The sequence below is a fragment of the Peromyscus leucopus genome, chromosome 15, assembly GCF_004664715.2.
Source record: "Peromyscus leucopus breed LL Stock chromosome 15, UCI_PerLeu_2.1, whole genome shotgun sequence".
In the NCBI taxonomy this organism is placed as follows: Eukaryota; Metazoa; Chordata; class Mammalia; order Rodentia; family Cricetidae; genus Peromyscus; species Peromyscus leucopus.
In genome coordinates this window covers 5,353,307-5,369,556 of record NC_051076.1, presented here as the reverse complement: position 1 = coordinate 5,369,556, position 16,250 = coordinate 5,353,307, and the positions used below count along the sequence as shown (strand labels likewise).

General features: G+C 39.1%; 1 protein-coding gene across 5 annotated transcripts in view; it reads right to left on the bottom strand.

The window, feature by feature from the left end:
- Syt14 (synaptotagmin 14) overlaps nt 1-15,062 on the bottom strand; it is a 167,236-nt gene extending 152,174 nt beyond the window's left edge. The window contains exons 1-2 of one of the 5 annotated variants that reach the window (XM_028882835.2): nt 14,853-15,062; nt 3,519-3,566 (exon numbers count right to left, since the gene is read on the bottom strand). In XM_028882835.2, coding sequence (XP_028738668.1) covers nt 3,519-3,566; nt 14,853-14,865 — 61 coding nt within the window. In that variant the 5' untranslated portion in view covers nt 14,866-15,062. The remainder of the gene's footprint in view (nt 1-3,518; nt 3,567-14,852) is intronic. The other 4 variants (XM_028882826.2, XM_028882832.2, XM_028882833.2 and 1 more) reach the window with 4 other exon arrangements.
- Nucleotides 15,063-16,250: the final 1,188 nt, after the last annotated feature.

Genomic DNA, 16,250 nt, shown 5'->3' with positions numbered 1-16,250 from the left:
CATACACACCTGTGGGGATTATTTATTTTAGTTTATTTTGAGGTTGAAAATAATTATAGGTTGATAAGTGGGAGTTTAAGAGAAAGCAAGCAAGCAGAGCTCCTATATAGCAGGAATGTAGCCCAGAGGCAGGGAACCTGGATTATTTAGGTCAGCCTCTGGACAGATCTGTGAAATATAATCTTGACTGGGTTACAGATGTAGGAAGACCCACCCTAATCATAGGCATCACCATTCCTTAAGCTTGGGTCTCGACCTGCATAAAAAGGAGCAAGCCAGCTGCTACACCATTCATCTAGTTTCTGACTGCAGATGCAATGTGACCAGCTGTCTCAAGCTCCTGCCACCATGACTGCCCAGCCTTGATGGACTATACATGGAACTGTGAACCAAAACAAAATAGTTTTCCCTTAAGTTGCTTTTGCCAAGGGTATTTTATCACCATAACAAAAAATAACCAAGACAAATATAGACAAGCTAAGTAATTTTACAATTTCTAACAGGTACATAATCATGACCTTTTAATCTTAAAAGTAATATTCCTCTTCAGAGTCTCCCTACCCACAGGTCTCTAGTAGTAAGTTCTCATACACATTTTTATAGAATGGTTTATGCCTCTAAGCTGATGATATGTAAATGACATTCTGGACTCAAAGTTGCTGCTCTGTGGATTAAGTGAAGCACTTCGATTTTATTCCAGGTACAATGGAAATCGACAGAACAATTCCAACCATCAAAGTGATATAGTCTAATTTACAATTTTAAAAATCACTGATGCTTACTATAAGAAGGAAAGCATGTAAGAAAAAAACAGAAAACTACTCTAGTGGTTCAAGACTACAATACCAACAACAGAACAGGGCAGGGGAAGACGGATTCAAAACATACTACAAGTGCAACTGACAACTACACATTACAACTGGGAGACAAAAGACTGAAATAGAGAAGATTCTTAAGTTAGGACGTACACAAGGAGGTAGTGCTACTTATCAGCTGAGATGAGAAGGGCTCATTAGAAGGTGAAGGCTCATTTAAGAAATTAAGACATGTCTTGTAGATGAGTCCAACTGCTATTCTATTGACATCCAAATAAAAATATCAAGAAGTTCGATAAAAGAGCAAGGACTTAAAGGGCATCCACATTAGCTTTAACCAAGGAACATGTAAAACTAGATAAAAACCAATAGAAGGGAAAGATGTGAAGTGAAATTAATCAGGTGCTACTCTCTCATATATTCTGTGTTACAGATACAGAGAACAGCCAGCGAAAGACAAAATACACAAGTAAAAAGAAATTCACCATTGAGCAGGGCATGGTAGACACTCTTGAAATCCCAGCACTAGGAGGTGGAAGTATATATTTCAGAAATTTAATGCCAGCCTCAAACATCCAGTAAGTTGAAGGCCAGCATGGGATATATGAAAGCCTACCTTAAAAAAAAAAAAGGGGGTGGGGTGGGGGAGGGTTGATTTGGTATCATTTTATCAGAATAACTGACACTAATTTCCATGATTCTAGTTTATATAACCTTCATTTGTTCTGATCTATGTAAGTCTAGCTTAAAATGTAGAAGTGTTAGCCTTCAGTCTTAAATGTTTAAACATTTATGAAACATTTAGAATAGGATACTATTAAATTGTGAAGAAATAGAGATCCAATTTTTTTTTCTTGTTAAGTGACTATAGTGTGAATAGGTTGTAGCTCAGTAGTTGAGTACTTGATTAGCACACACAGGAAGCCCTAGGCTCAATCCTCAGCAATGCGTAAAATCAGGCATGGCACCAGCACACACCTGTAATCCTAACACTTGGCCAGTAGAGGTAGAAGATCAGGAGTTCAAAAATCTTTCTCTGATACACAGAAAATTCAAGGCAACACTGAGCCACCTAAGACCTTATCTCAAGAGTAAATAAACAATCACAGAATGAAGATTCCACAGCACAAAGAAAAGTGGAAAGGCTAGTTAAATACAAACTAATGTGAGCAAGACTCTGGACAGGACCCTAGCTAAGAGGAAGACCATTCAGCCAAGTTAAGTGGTCTATTAAGATCACCAGCTATCCTGATTGCCTTTCCCCAGTGTTCCCACTCAGTTTCCTTCTAGCTATCTCTAGTCTTGTCTTGAATCCTTCTTCACCTGAGTACTGCTTCAGTTGCTTTTGATTCCAACTGAATTGCTTCTTAGCCTTTGAGTTATGATGAAGTGTGATTTCAAATGATCTGTATAGCAATTTCTGCTGTCTCATCAAGTAAAAAATTTTTCAAAAATTTTAGTGAGACAAGATAACTATACAATTATTTAAAACTCTCAGTAGGATTAAAATAATGTAATGCACAAAAATAAACAAAATATAACACAAGAGAAAATATTTACATAAAAAAATACAAATTTGATAGTCATTATTTTTGATAAGATATACAAATCAAGAAAACTGACTTCAATTTCTCCCTTTCCAGTACCAAAGGAAAGACACAATAACCTACATGTTCATGAAGAAAGTAGATTGTCTTTAAATGACAGCACCACAGGCAGTGACCCACAAACTAATTAGCATAACCACATCAGTGATAATCACATGGATTCACCTAAGAAGGTTTAAAAAACTTTTTTTTTTCAATTCCAGAGAAGCTAAGGATTTTCCAGAGCTGTCAAAACTGAAAATAACTGACATTTTGCTGGCATGTCAGTCATACCATATGTCACAAACACTGCTCCAACCTCCTCAAGGTGAAAGGTCAGGGTAGGCTTTGGGTTTCTGGCCAAACTCAGGAGTGCCAGCTCAGCTGAAGACAGAAAAGAAAGAAATGCTCCTTGCTGAAACACATGTAGGAGTGATCAGGGAATGAAGGTTCTTTTCTCACTCTCTGGGGCTGCTTCTTTCTTCACAGCACTTCAGAGCTATGATCACTCCTAATGAATTGGAATCTCTCTACATTTCTTAAAACCCAGGGAACACCAAGTTCCTTGCCTTCCACCTAATATCTGAATTACCTTTCCTGGGCTACCTTGTTGAGCTACCTAGTTGCCAGCTCGCACCTTCTAAGGAAGCATAGGCAGTTGTTGGTGTCATGTGGTTGTGTGGTCTTTGTATATGTTCCCAATCTGAATTTCAACCAACTGTTCACATTACACTGATGGGGTACAGTAACAGAACAGAAACCAGTTAGAAGCCAATATGCACCCAGTACCCAGATTCCAGAAGAGGACAAAAATCAAGCCCTCTGTTCTCTGCCTACTCACACCAAAAAAAAAAAAAAAAAAAAAAAAAAAAAAAAAAAAAAAAAAAAATTGATAAAAACCAGACTTTATTAATCCATCAAAATGAAATATGCAACCCTCAGTAGCCACATAGTAAACAACATGGACTCCAGTGTGCCCGAGTCCATAATATAGATAATGAGTGCTAATATCTATTAAATTATATGCCTTATATATTCAAATTATCATACTAAAATTTAGTATATCCTAGGAAGTATTCATTTAGTATTTAAATATCCATGCAGAGCGTTGGCCTACCTTTTCTAATACAGATAAGTTCATGTACTCCACAGGTTCTCTCTCCACCTATAAAAAAAAAAGTTTATTAGCAACTAAAAATGCAGACAATGGCCTAAATTTTACTATTACAAAGAATCATGCTAAATAAACACCTAGAAATGATCTTAGGAAAAAGTTCCCTAATTATTTTCTTCAAGGTTAATGAAACTAAATATAACAACCTTAATTTTTCTGAATAATCCAGAAATTAAGGCTTTATAATTTTTGGAATGATGACTCTACCTTTATTTGGTAGGCTATTCCAGTTGGAAAGCTTCTGGAAGGGGAGACTATATCACCATTTCCTATGTGCCCCCTTCCTATCATCTGGAAAAAAGCATAGCAGGGGAGGACCCACTTTGTACCCAAGCCCTAGCACACACAGGTCAGTTACTCTAAATGTCAACCCCACAGAAGCACCAGTTATATTACCACATAAGCTATAAGTATGGCCCTTGCCCCATTCTCAGCTACCCACTCTTATAAATTTGTAAGAAGACAAGTTAATAGATTACATAATAAAAATAATAATAATATAGCCCCACACCCCCCGAAAAACTGTTACTTCTTTGGAAGACTTTTTTTTTTCCTAATCTCATTTTTCAACTTGGTGGTCAGGAAAACACAAATACAGTAATGTACACACATTTAAAAAGCCCCATGCAAACTGTTATCACAAAGAATGCATCTGAGTTACAGCAAACTGAAGCCAGACACAGCAAGCAGCCATAAACTCTGAAGTCTACTCATCTTCACAAATCTACACAAGGAAATACTCTCCTGAGTTCTGATAGAAAAGCTTTTTCATCTGCTTATAAAATTTATACAAATGGGGTTGCTGAATAGACATTTTTGAGTCTTACTATTTTCAGTACATTTGTGAAATCAACCCAATGTATTACTTGTGATTTATCCATTTTCATTGCTATACAAAATTCCATTGTGTTTAAATATACATAAATATGTATACAAGCCTATATATAGTTATAAATACATAAACTTGAGTTCATAAGCATTTGGACTAGCTTGAGTTTGAGTTTGTATTAATTTTGCTATAGGCCATTTAAAGTATGTCTCTTTAATACACATATGTGTGGTGATATTTTATTTGTGCTGAAATGTGATATTTTATTTGTATGTTATATAAAATAAAGTTTGCCTGGAGATCGGAGGTCATAGTGAGCCATGAAACAGAAGTCAGGTGGTGGTAGCACATGCCCTTAATCCGATCACATGGCAAGCAGAGTCTCTGTGTGGTCAAAGACACAGCCAAGCATGGTGACACACGCCTTTAATCCCAGTACCAACTATAGAGACCTGGAGGTCTGGATAGACAGGCAGTGAGGAGGAAGTGATGTGGCTGGGCTTTGAGCCAATGAGAAGGCAGAACAGGAAGGTAATAAAAGTGCAGGTTAGACAGGAAGAAGCTCTCTCTGGGGAAGCTACGGCGTGGTGGTAAGCTAAGGCTAGTCGTGGGTATTCACTATTTCTCGGATCTCTTCAGCTATTACCCCTGTATCTGGCTCTGTGCTTCTTATTTAATAAGACTGTTTAGAAATGCACCTACGCATATGCATGCCTTTCTCCTGGTTATATACCCAGAAGAATTGCTGGGTATATCTGGCAAGATAATAGCAAGTGATGGAACTTTATGGTATGCATACACAATGGAATGCTATAGAGTCTCTACAAAAACTACTTTGATATTTGGAAGAGTAGCCATAAGTGGTAAAAAATACTAATCTGAGTGAAAAAAACCAGATACAGAAGACAAATTAAACCCAATTGGAGGAAGGCGTTTCAGTGATCTCCTACACAGTATAATGGTTTTATGATAATTTATTACAGTCTTAAAAACTGATGAGACAGCAGATTTTAAATGTTCTCCACCACAAAAAAAAAAGTAGGAGAAGTGGCAGATGTGTCTTGATACAATATGTGTATGTATAAAAACACATTATAGCTCATAAATATACTGATTACTCTTACTTAAGAGTAATTTTATCAATCACTATAAGTATGTATTTATTTCCCTCAAAAACATAATGCAACTACTCTAATGTAAGCTCAATAAAATTTTGTAGTATTCTCTGTATGTTTAACCTTATCAACTATACTATGAATTATCTAATTTTTACATAATATTAAATTGTGTAATCATTTTAGTTCATTATAAAAGCTTATTATGAACAATTCCTACAGCAATTATTTGAGAAATAAAAACAATGATATTGATTTAAAAAAATGGGTCATCTAAGAAGCATGCCAAAAAAACAAACAAACTAGAAAACAGTATTTCTATCACCAAAGCAGGTTAAATCTATAGTCTAATTTGGTTGTAAAAATGCCCCTGCTTCCTTGATCAATAACAATAATACTAAGCATCAGGAACACAGTCTTAGCAAGGAAAAAAAAAAAAACTAAACACAAAGCTAAAACTAAAGAATTATTATTCAACAAAACTCCACTGTCAAATACAGTATTAATTGTAATATTACCAATGAACTACAACAGATCACTTGCTGAAGAGCTAGAATGAAATATACCTGTGAATGCATTTTTTTAAAACTGACATTAGTCAAACAAGTAGGTATTCACTCAATTTTAATGGGTTGTTTTCAAGATACTAGAAAAACCACGTGATAATAAGAACCTTAATTTATATTGAGGTCTATGATATTTTCATAGGTTACTTAAAGTATTTCTTCTATACAAAAATTAAGCCACATCCTCTAAATGTCAACATTTGTAACTTAAATTTGAGTTACATTACTCATGGAACCAGATTGCACCTTCTTAACATCTATTATTAAAGCAAGATTCTCTTGGGCTGAAGAGATGGCTCAGCAGGTAAAAACACATACTGCTCTTGCAGAGGACCAAAATTTAGTTCCTGGTACTCATGTCTGGTATCTCATAATTACCTTTAACAGTTCCAGGGATCTGATGCCCTCTTCTGGCTTTTGTGGGCATCTACATTCAAATTTACACAGACAGACAGACAGACAGACTCTCTCTCTCTCTCTCTCTCTCTCTCTCTCACACACACACACACACACACACACACACACACACACACACTCACGCACGCGCACGCGCACACACACACACACACACGTGCACTCTACATATTATTTCAAAATAAATAAGCAAAACTAAATCCTTAAAACTAAACTCTCCACATAATTTCATATAAATTGGTCATTTTATTTCATGCACCTAGTCCTAAATATAAAACAGTAGTTTTTACAATGCTTAGTATTAACAATAACAACAAAACAAAACCCTGTGGAATGACATGAAAAACTATCTTTTTTAAAAATATATATATACACATATACATATATACATATGTATATCTTTTTTACATTTATTTATTATGTGTGCATGTGTGTCCATGAGCATACATTTCTGCCACAGGACACATGTGAAAGCCAGAGGACAACATGAGGAGTGGGTACTCTCATGCCACCATTTGGGTTCTGGAAATTGAACTAAGGTTGTTAAGCATGGCCATTTCTCACCTGCCCCTATCTTTGGTAAGTATTTGCTTTACCTATATTAAATAAAAGAACTTCAGTTTTTAAAAGCTAGTCAAATAATTACCACATCTTAAACTTAGTGAACTGACAACTGTCAAATCTGTCAAAATACTTATTTTAAAAAAAAATCACACAACTAACATAAGAGACTAGAATTTGGAAATAAACTTAGCTAGCTCATTATTTCACAGTACAAACCTTAATGGCTAAAGTTTCCCAAGAGTGCTAATTAGCATTTTAAAAAATTCAAATATTGTAGTTAATAATCAATGAAGTTAATTTAGAAGTTAAAATGGCTGGGCGGTGGTGGCACACGCCTTTAATCCCAGCACTCAGGAGGCAGAGGCAAGCGGATCTCCTCTGTGAGTTCAAGGCCAGCCTGGACTACAGAGTGAGTTCCAGGACAGGTTCCAAAGCTACACAGAGAAACCCTGTCTCGAAAGAAAAAAAAAAAAGAAAGAAAAGAAAAGTTAAAATGAACTTTTTTCATTTGTACCAAAAATAGGAAATTACGAAATTGCCTTTGAGTGCTGTAAGGTAATTTAAATAAAGTGCATTTCATGAAAACTGTCTTTGGAGGTAATATGAGCACTGGTCTTGAAATAATCATCTTAGCAACATGAAATTACGACACACTGGATGACACTTCAGTCTTTAGTATCATTCTCCTCAGGCAAATCCTGAGGAACAAGAGATATAGGGTACAGTCCTCTACAGTGACAAAGATAAGGGAGATGAGAAAACAGTTGTGTCGGGGGCACATGTGTGCTGATTGTGTACCTTTATGTGTTTGTATATGAATGGGCACACAACTGTGAATGTGCCTAGTAAGTAACTAGGATATTTTTGAGAGGGGGATGAAAATCATTACAGATTACCTACTTATTTTCCTACATGTATACAGAAGGGGAAATGCACCATCAAGTACATGCAGGTGTCAAAGATGGAACTAAAGCTGCAGTTTACTTCTTGTAAGAGTTCTCTTTAAAATTCACTTTATTGGGTTCTGATTACTAGCCTAAATCACCTCCACATACAAGCTTCACTGATTTTTTTCATGGTCAGACACTGAAAAACTAGTGTCTTATGTTACATCTTATCTAAAGATTTTTTCCTGAGTTCATCCAAGAAAGTAGTGACAATCTTTAAGTTCTGTAAGTTCTTCTACTTCCTGTACATAAGGAAAAACTTTAAACATTTCCAGTTTATGCTGTCAACTGCCCCAAATCACCTTAACCTATTTAGACCTCTGACTTTGAGATGTATTTTTAGACTAGTCCCCAATTTAAGCCATCCACTCATACTAGTTTGGGTCTCTGATCTTAAAAGCACAGTGTTATAAAGGATCATTCTTGATGGACTGAGGCAGGCTTCCATTCTAAGTCAGCATCATCTATCCAGTACTGTCTTTACAAGCCTGTGTTTGTTTATATGGAAGGGTAGGTGAGAAAATGTAGTTATTGTAAAGTGGTAATAATCATCATCCCAGAACAAAAAATAGCTTTCATGTTGCATGCTCACTCTGCTAAGTTGGAATAGCTGCTGGAGGCAGATCAATGGCAATTCTGAAAATTTCCAAAACCAAGTCCACAACTAATAGGAAAAATGACACCATAGCACAGCAGGTTTGTCTGTGACAGTCATAAGAGGAAGAAGTGGGTATCTATGACAGAAATTCAATATTATGATGAGCTGCCCACAGTGAATACCAAAAACATGAAGTTCAAAGAGAATGTCAGCGTTTAGGCCTAGGAAACAGAGAAGACTCCTGAATGGTTTCAGCACCTGTTTTCACTAAATTTCAAAAACCTGCTTGCGTAAATATTCCAAAATAAATGGTAGCCTCTTCACGCATGCTGTTCTTTAAAATTTTTTTCTTAATGAAAAAAAGTAAAACCATTAGGTCTCCAAACTTCTAAAAGTTACCCTCCTAAATTAGCATTGCTGCTATATAGTTACAGTAGAATTAAAACAATCTGAACAAGTCAAGTCCTTTCTACCCTTAACTCCTAGCCTAAACTTTGGGAAGCATACTCACCACTACCACAACATCACACAGAATAGCCAAGTCTATTTTTATAGCAATAGCCTGTCAGGCCAACAAGATGGCTCAGTGAACAAAAGTACTTGCAGTACAAGCCTGACTAGCTGAGTTAGTCACCAGAGCCTACGGTAACAGGGATGAACTATACCCACGTGTCCTTTGCCCCAAAGGTGTGTTCGTCTGCTCTCCCTCTCCCTCCTCTCCTCTCTCCCACACATCGAAACAAAAGTTTGTTCAACATAGTATCTCATTTGACCCACATAAACCCTTATGCATTTAATTAATAATTTTTCTAAATATAAATTTTTCCTTATGAAATTAAATTTACTGACAAATTAATCCACTTTTCCAGCCACTGAACTACTCTTTAAATTTTAGTTTTAGTTAATGTTTTCAACTATGAGAAAGCTACTAACACAACACAGGAAATCCCTAATAAGTGTGTGTGCACAAAAAGCATGGTCTAGTAAATGAATTTTCTAGTTAACTGAAAATAAAACAAAATCCTTCTGAGTTGACTATGCCAGATCAAATTTTTTTTAAAACTATAAATATGCATTACTGTATAGTAAGGTACAATGAAAATAATTTAACATTTCATTAATCTCTATCTCATGATGAGCTCAAAATACTAATTTGAAGATTAAGTCTACCATGGTCCTAAAATCATGAAAATAAGAAATTGTTCTGAATATATGTATGGCTCTTAGAAGTTTGTTAATGAATAACACCTTGCTAAGTTATCATTACTTCTTCCTTCTTAAAAAAATAATAAATCAAAGGTTACAACTTATTAGATTCAAGTAAGATATTACTAAGGGTGTGTGTGGGGAGGTGTCTATAATCTCAAAAATGTGAACTGGGGAGGTAAAGCTAGTTAAGAAACTAAACAAATCATTTCTTTTGGCAGGGGGAGTGAGTTTTTTGTGTTTTTGGATTTTTGTTGTTGTTTTTGAGACAAGGTTTCACTGTGTAACAGCCCTGGCTGTCCTGGAACTAGCTCTATAGACCACGCTGGCCTTGAACTCACAGAGATCCACCTGCCTCTGCCTCCCAAGTGCCAACAAATCATTTTTTAGTAAGTGTATGAGCAGAAGTGTAAACACTAAGCAAAACAAATTTGTTTAAGATGCAGACATTAAAGGATTTAGGGAACTATATGATGGAATTAATATCCAGGTTTCTAACCTCAATGTCCAGCTAATGTTAAATGCCACTCAGCCAGTGAATCTGCATAAAATAAGATGTGGGAAGTATGAAGAGTAGATCTGAGGGACAGGTGACAACCTTAAGGCCATTCTGAATGTTGTAAGGTGGACATTTTGGATTGCTTTGATACATCCAAGTGAGGATCTCTAGCTACTACTTTAAAATGTAAGTGAAGATATCTATCTACTACAGAAAAATTCTACTAGAGATAGGCATCAAGACAATGAGTGTAATCTATGAAGACTATGTACAGAATTCCATGAAATAATTCAAGAAATGTGGATTGAGGATGTAAGATGCTCAGGTGCTACTTGAAAAAGACTTCATCCTCTATGAATTTATAGTTGGACTACAAGTGTTAGAAAATTGTTCAATATGAGAAGTATGAACAGACTAGATAATAGCAACAGAGTTGAAAACAGAAACACAAAGAACATTACTTTAGATAAGCAGAGAAAACTAAGCAGTCAGGAGAAAACTTCAAAATTAGAAAATAGTCAACAAGAGATGGCTCAGCAGTTAAGAATACTGGCTGTTCTTCCAGAGGACCTGGGTTCAATTCCCAGTATCCACATGGCAACTTACAATTGCCTGTAACTCTACCTTTAGGGGATCTGACATCCTCACATAGACATACATGCAGGCAAAACACCAATGCACATAAAATAAAAATAAATAATTTGAAAGAAAGAAAGGAAGGGAGGGAGGAAGGGAGGGAGGGGAGGGAGGGAGGGAGGGAGAGAGAGAGAGAGAGAGAGAGAGAGAGAGAGAGAGAGAGAGAGAGAGAGAGAGAGAATAGTTGACAAAGTTGGATTGATAGAGAAGTCTATGTCTTGGATAGCCAATGTCATGACAGGACAGCTTAAGTAAAACAATGATTCCAACCAGGAACCCCAGAGAGCTAGGACCTATAAGCTGCCATTTTTGGAAATGCCTTTTAGAAAATGTACTTGTAAGACATTTAGGAATTGTAATTGTAGGACTTGTAGGACTTGTAGGACAAGTTCAGCAATTAAGAGCATCAACCTCTCTTCCAGAAAACCCAGGTGTGACTCCCAGAAGCTACATGATTACTAATGACCATCTATAATTCTAGTTCCAGGGAATCTGATGCCCACTTCTGACCTTATGGGCACCAGACCCTCTCACATGGTATGAAAACACACATGCAGGCAAAACACCTATACACATAAAATAATACTAAAAAAAAATACCTTTAAGTGTACTTCCACTTAGAGGTAACTTCTTAATCTCCCAGTAGAATTTTCTTTGTTCAGTAAAGTATTACCATCAACCTAACTTTCTATGAAGACCTGCTTAGTAGTCATACCTCTGACTGGTAAAGGAGATGGTTACTTAGAAATAATTTGGGAATATAAGGTAAAGAGTTTTGTACAGAAGAGAAAATCAAAGTAACTGTTGGTACTAAACACAAGGTTAAACCACTGAATAGAGCTACTAAAAGCATGCCTAACTGCTACAACACCTATTGTCAATTCACAACACAATTTGGTTATGCAAAGGACTGAAGACACAAATAGAATGAGTAATCCAAGTAAAACAGTCTATAGTTTTGGTTGAATACAATCTCATTTGAGCCAACAAGAAGTTACACAAAAGGTTATTCTAATATTAAGCTACATTCATAGAATTAAGTACAAGCAAAGTAAAGTTATAATATAACTTCAGTACACAAGTGGAATGGAATTTTACATCACTACATTTCAAACTTTAAAACAAGGAGCGTACAGTTGTTGTCTGCAAATGGAAGAGAAGGTGTTACACACATTACACACACACACACACACACACACACACACACACACACAAGAGTATATTCTAAGTATTGCTTAAGAAAGTAAAACTAGAATGGGGCTAGACCAAAGTTGCTAAATAGCAGACTTGGCAATACAAAACTTCAGGCCAAATATAAAGACCTTAAAACTATAACATTATTACCTCAAAATTAGTTTTGAAGTTATCACCATTGAATGTTTTTATACAAAGGAAGCATGCATAGTTTATCTCTCAGTATACACACTACATTGTAACCATATACTTAAAATTATCTGTCCCATCAGAACATAAATTGTAACAGGGAAGATCCCACAAAGTCTACTTCAGAACATTATGCATATCAGGTATTCAATAAATGTTTGTTGAATTAACAGGTGAATGAAATGGATGTTTTAAGAACCATTTCATAAAGAAGACTGTTGAATGAAATACCCTCAGGACTCCTAAACTTCTAATCCAACCATAATACAAAGTCTTTATCTCTAGCTTTGTCTGCAGTCCTTTGCTAAGCCTTGTTGTGAACTGAAGAACTGGTGTTTGTAGTACTTAGGCATGCTCTTAGTAGCTGTGTTCAGTGGTTTCACCACCTCTGAGTCTAATACTAAATTACTGATTTCCTCCTCTGTATAAAAATTTTATCTTACAGTAAATTATTTCTACTAAGTAACTATGTCATCCTTTTATCAGTTAGAGGTATGACTACCAAGCAGATCTTTAAAAGAAATATTGGCTTATGGTATTTCATACCATGCAAATAAGATTCTACTCAGAGGTGAAAAAATTAAGGATGGTACGTATAAATAGAACCTATTTTAGTAAGTACTAAGAAGCATAGTAAGACTGGCTTAACCTGACACCTTGAAATGTATTAACTACAGTTTCCTTGCCAAATTAGAGAAGGCCTAAGTGTTGATATTTATATCATGGAAATTTTAAACAAATGCATAGGTATAAGAATAGGCTGGGAGTATAGCCCAGCACCAAAAAATATAGAGAATCATTAGAAAATCATATTATTTAAAGATACAAAAGACAGAGCAAAATGCTGTAACATTTAACTGCCAGAGGAAGGTATGCATGACTGAAGAAAAACTGGACAATAAGAAGTTACAAGTTATGAGATCATATTAGAATCCTGTCTGGGCCAATACTTCATTTTCTGCATAAAATTTTATTTTTATGACTTTACAAGAAATTCTTCCACAAAGTTGTTGGCAAAATAAAGCATTCTTCATCAATCAGTGGATTCTGCTCCCTGAATTTCCAGCTCTAGTACACTGTACTTGGAAGAAAATGGGTTGAATATGCTGTCCTGAATAACAGGAATATCAAAGATTACAAATAGATTTTATTCTCCATCATCTTAGCAAACGCAAGTACTTGAGATCATGTCAATGTGTCCTGTACTTAATCTCTAAAATGAAGAAAACATGCAACACACAGCTAAATCAATTCTGTAGTTCAATGGCTGTGTCTCAGGTATGTATACTACCAGGGACCAATCACCTATCGGAATAACCATGCCAAGTTTTACGCAGAAGGAACACATGAAATGTAGACAAGTGATGATTAGGCTATTGGTACCCTGCACAGGAATGTACACATCCCAGAGGCAAGTTTTGGAAATCTTTCTGCACTGAGTTCATCTGACATGGAAACAAAATTCTGTGGGCACTCTACCTGTGTGATACTAGCGGCACAATATTCTCTTTAAAGGCAAGGCAAATTTCACACCACTCCAGCCCCATGTTCTCAGAAGAAAGGGAAGTCACACATTAGTACCACCTACTTTATCCAGGAACTTAATTGGAATCAAGCTACTTGTGAAATATTTCTGTTGGAGTCTTCTGGGTGCGTCTGTCATAAAGAGACATTTACTTCTCCCTGGAGAAGCAATTTTGAGGGTCAGATGAGAGGGTTAACCTCACGCAGATGTCCTGCTCTCCTACATCCTCAACAGAAGGGGATAGCGCGGATATCACCAGCCCAGAACGCCCGCTCGGCTCCGGCGGGAGCAGCACCTTGAGCGGGTCCGCCTGTCCCACTGTCAATGGCAGCCTCCCGTGGGTCCAACTGAGGTCCTCAGTGCCTCAGTGTCTCAGCATCTCAGTACCTCAGCATCTCAGCACCTCAGTGTCTCAGTACTTCAGCGCCTTAGTACCTGGGTCTCCTCGGCGCCTCAGCGCCTTAGTACCTGAGTCTCCTCAGCACCTCGGCGTCTTAGTACCTGAGTCTCCTCAGCACCTCAGCGCCTTAGTACCTGAGTCTCCTCAGTTCCTCAGCGTCTCGGTACCTCAGCGCCTTAGTACCTGAGTCTCCTCAGCACCTCGGCGTCTTAGTACCTGAGTCTCCTCAGTTCCTCAGCGTCTCGGTACCTCAGCGCCTTAGTACCTGAGTCTCCTCAGCACCTCAGCGTCTTAGTACCCGAGTCTCCTCAGTTCCTCAGCGTCTCAGTACCTCAGCACCTTAGTACCTGAGTCTCCTCAGCACCTCAGCGCCTTAGTACCTGAGTCTCCTCAGCACCTCCAGCGACTCAGCACCTCAGCGCCTCAATCGCGTAGGCCAGTGCCCCGCGGGGACCGCACGCCGCGCCTAGGCCGGCGTCCCGCGTCCGCCGCCTCCCTCGCGGTCCGGACCCACAGCCCGCGCGCGCCTCGGCCTCCCAGGCCCTGCGCTCGCCCGCGGGGCGTCTTCTCGGCGCGCCGCTTGGCCTCCACTTACCTTCGATCGCCATGATGCGCTCGCCATGGACCGCACCAACAGCACGGAGAGCGCGGGGGTGGGGGGTGCGGGAGGAGGCGCCTAGGCCTCGGCCGAGAGGGGCGGGACCGCCCCGGGGCCAGGCTGCTGGGCCTCGGGGAGCCGGGGCGGGGCGGCGGGGTGGGGTCGGAGCTCCGGAGCAGGCAGCGCAGGAAGCGGAACCTTCCACAGAGGCGCACCGTCAGCACGTGACACCGCCCCGCCCCCGGGCCCTCTAGGCCCCGCCCCTCTCGATAACCCTAGCTTGGCCCACAACCGGGACTTAACCCACTCCCACCTACCTCCTCAGGCCCCGCCCCCGAAGTGCCCCCCACAACCCCGCCCACTTCCCTTACCCAACCCCTCCCACCTCGCACAGGCCACGCCTCCAGCCCCCGCCCTGGCCGGCCCCCAACCCTAGCAGGGTCTCAGTCGGGATTCCAAACAGGTGCAGGAATTGAGCTTCGGAGAGCGGCGACCACCTCTGCAGCCAACCTCCACCCAGCTTCGCTTGGCGAGAGCCGCAGAACAGGCGGTCAGGACCACGGACAGGTCCCGGCATGGGAGAGGCGCGGGATTCCCGCCCAGTTAAAGTCTAGTCGATTTTGTTTGGTTTTGCCAGAACACTCACCTCTGATCTCCGCTTTGGAGTAGAGACGACTTCTTGGCACAAAAAACCGGAAAGAGGGTCCTGAAGACGGCCTCTGTCCCTCCCTTTTTCCCTCTTTCCAACCTCATTCCTTGGTGCCCCCTTGAAAGTACAGGTTGGCATTTGTCCATACATGGCAAGCACACATTTGAAGCCACACAAATGTAGGCGTTGGGCAGACATCGTGACAAAGGGCCTGATAAGCTTGTCACACACACACACACATTTTTAAGTTTGCAAGCCCATGAGCATGTGAACAGGCAAAGGCCAACCCCCGAACAACCAATAGCTAGCTACCTAATTTTCAGCCCCTCCTCTTTGGACGACTTCCCAGTTCATTTGGTACTTTAAAGGCACGGACAACAAAGCTGCAATAAGGTATAGGGGCTTGGTGGTTCTCCCTTGTGGAGAAAATGTTCACTCTGGAGCAGGTGGCTATATTAAGGACTGACACAAAGAAGAACATATTTCCCACTTATTATGTAAGTGAGGTTGGACTGTAATCTAGAGCAGAAACTGTCTTTCACTGCTTTTATATAACCTGTCCCTCAGTCAGTTTATGCTCAATAGACATCATCCTTTAACATTTTTTACATTGCTTATTTACTGGGGCAGGACAAGCATGCAAAGGCTAGAGGAAAGCTTGCAGAAATGTGTTCTCACCACCATACAAGCTCCAGGGATCAAACTCAGATTGTCAGGCAGGATTGGTGGCAAATCCTCTGAGACAT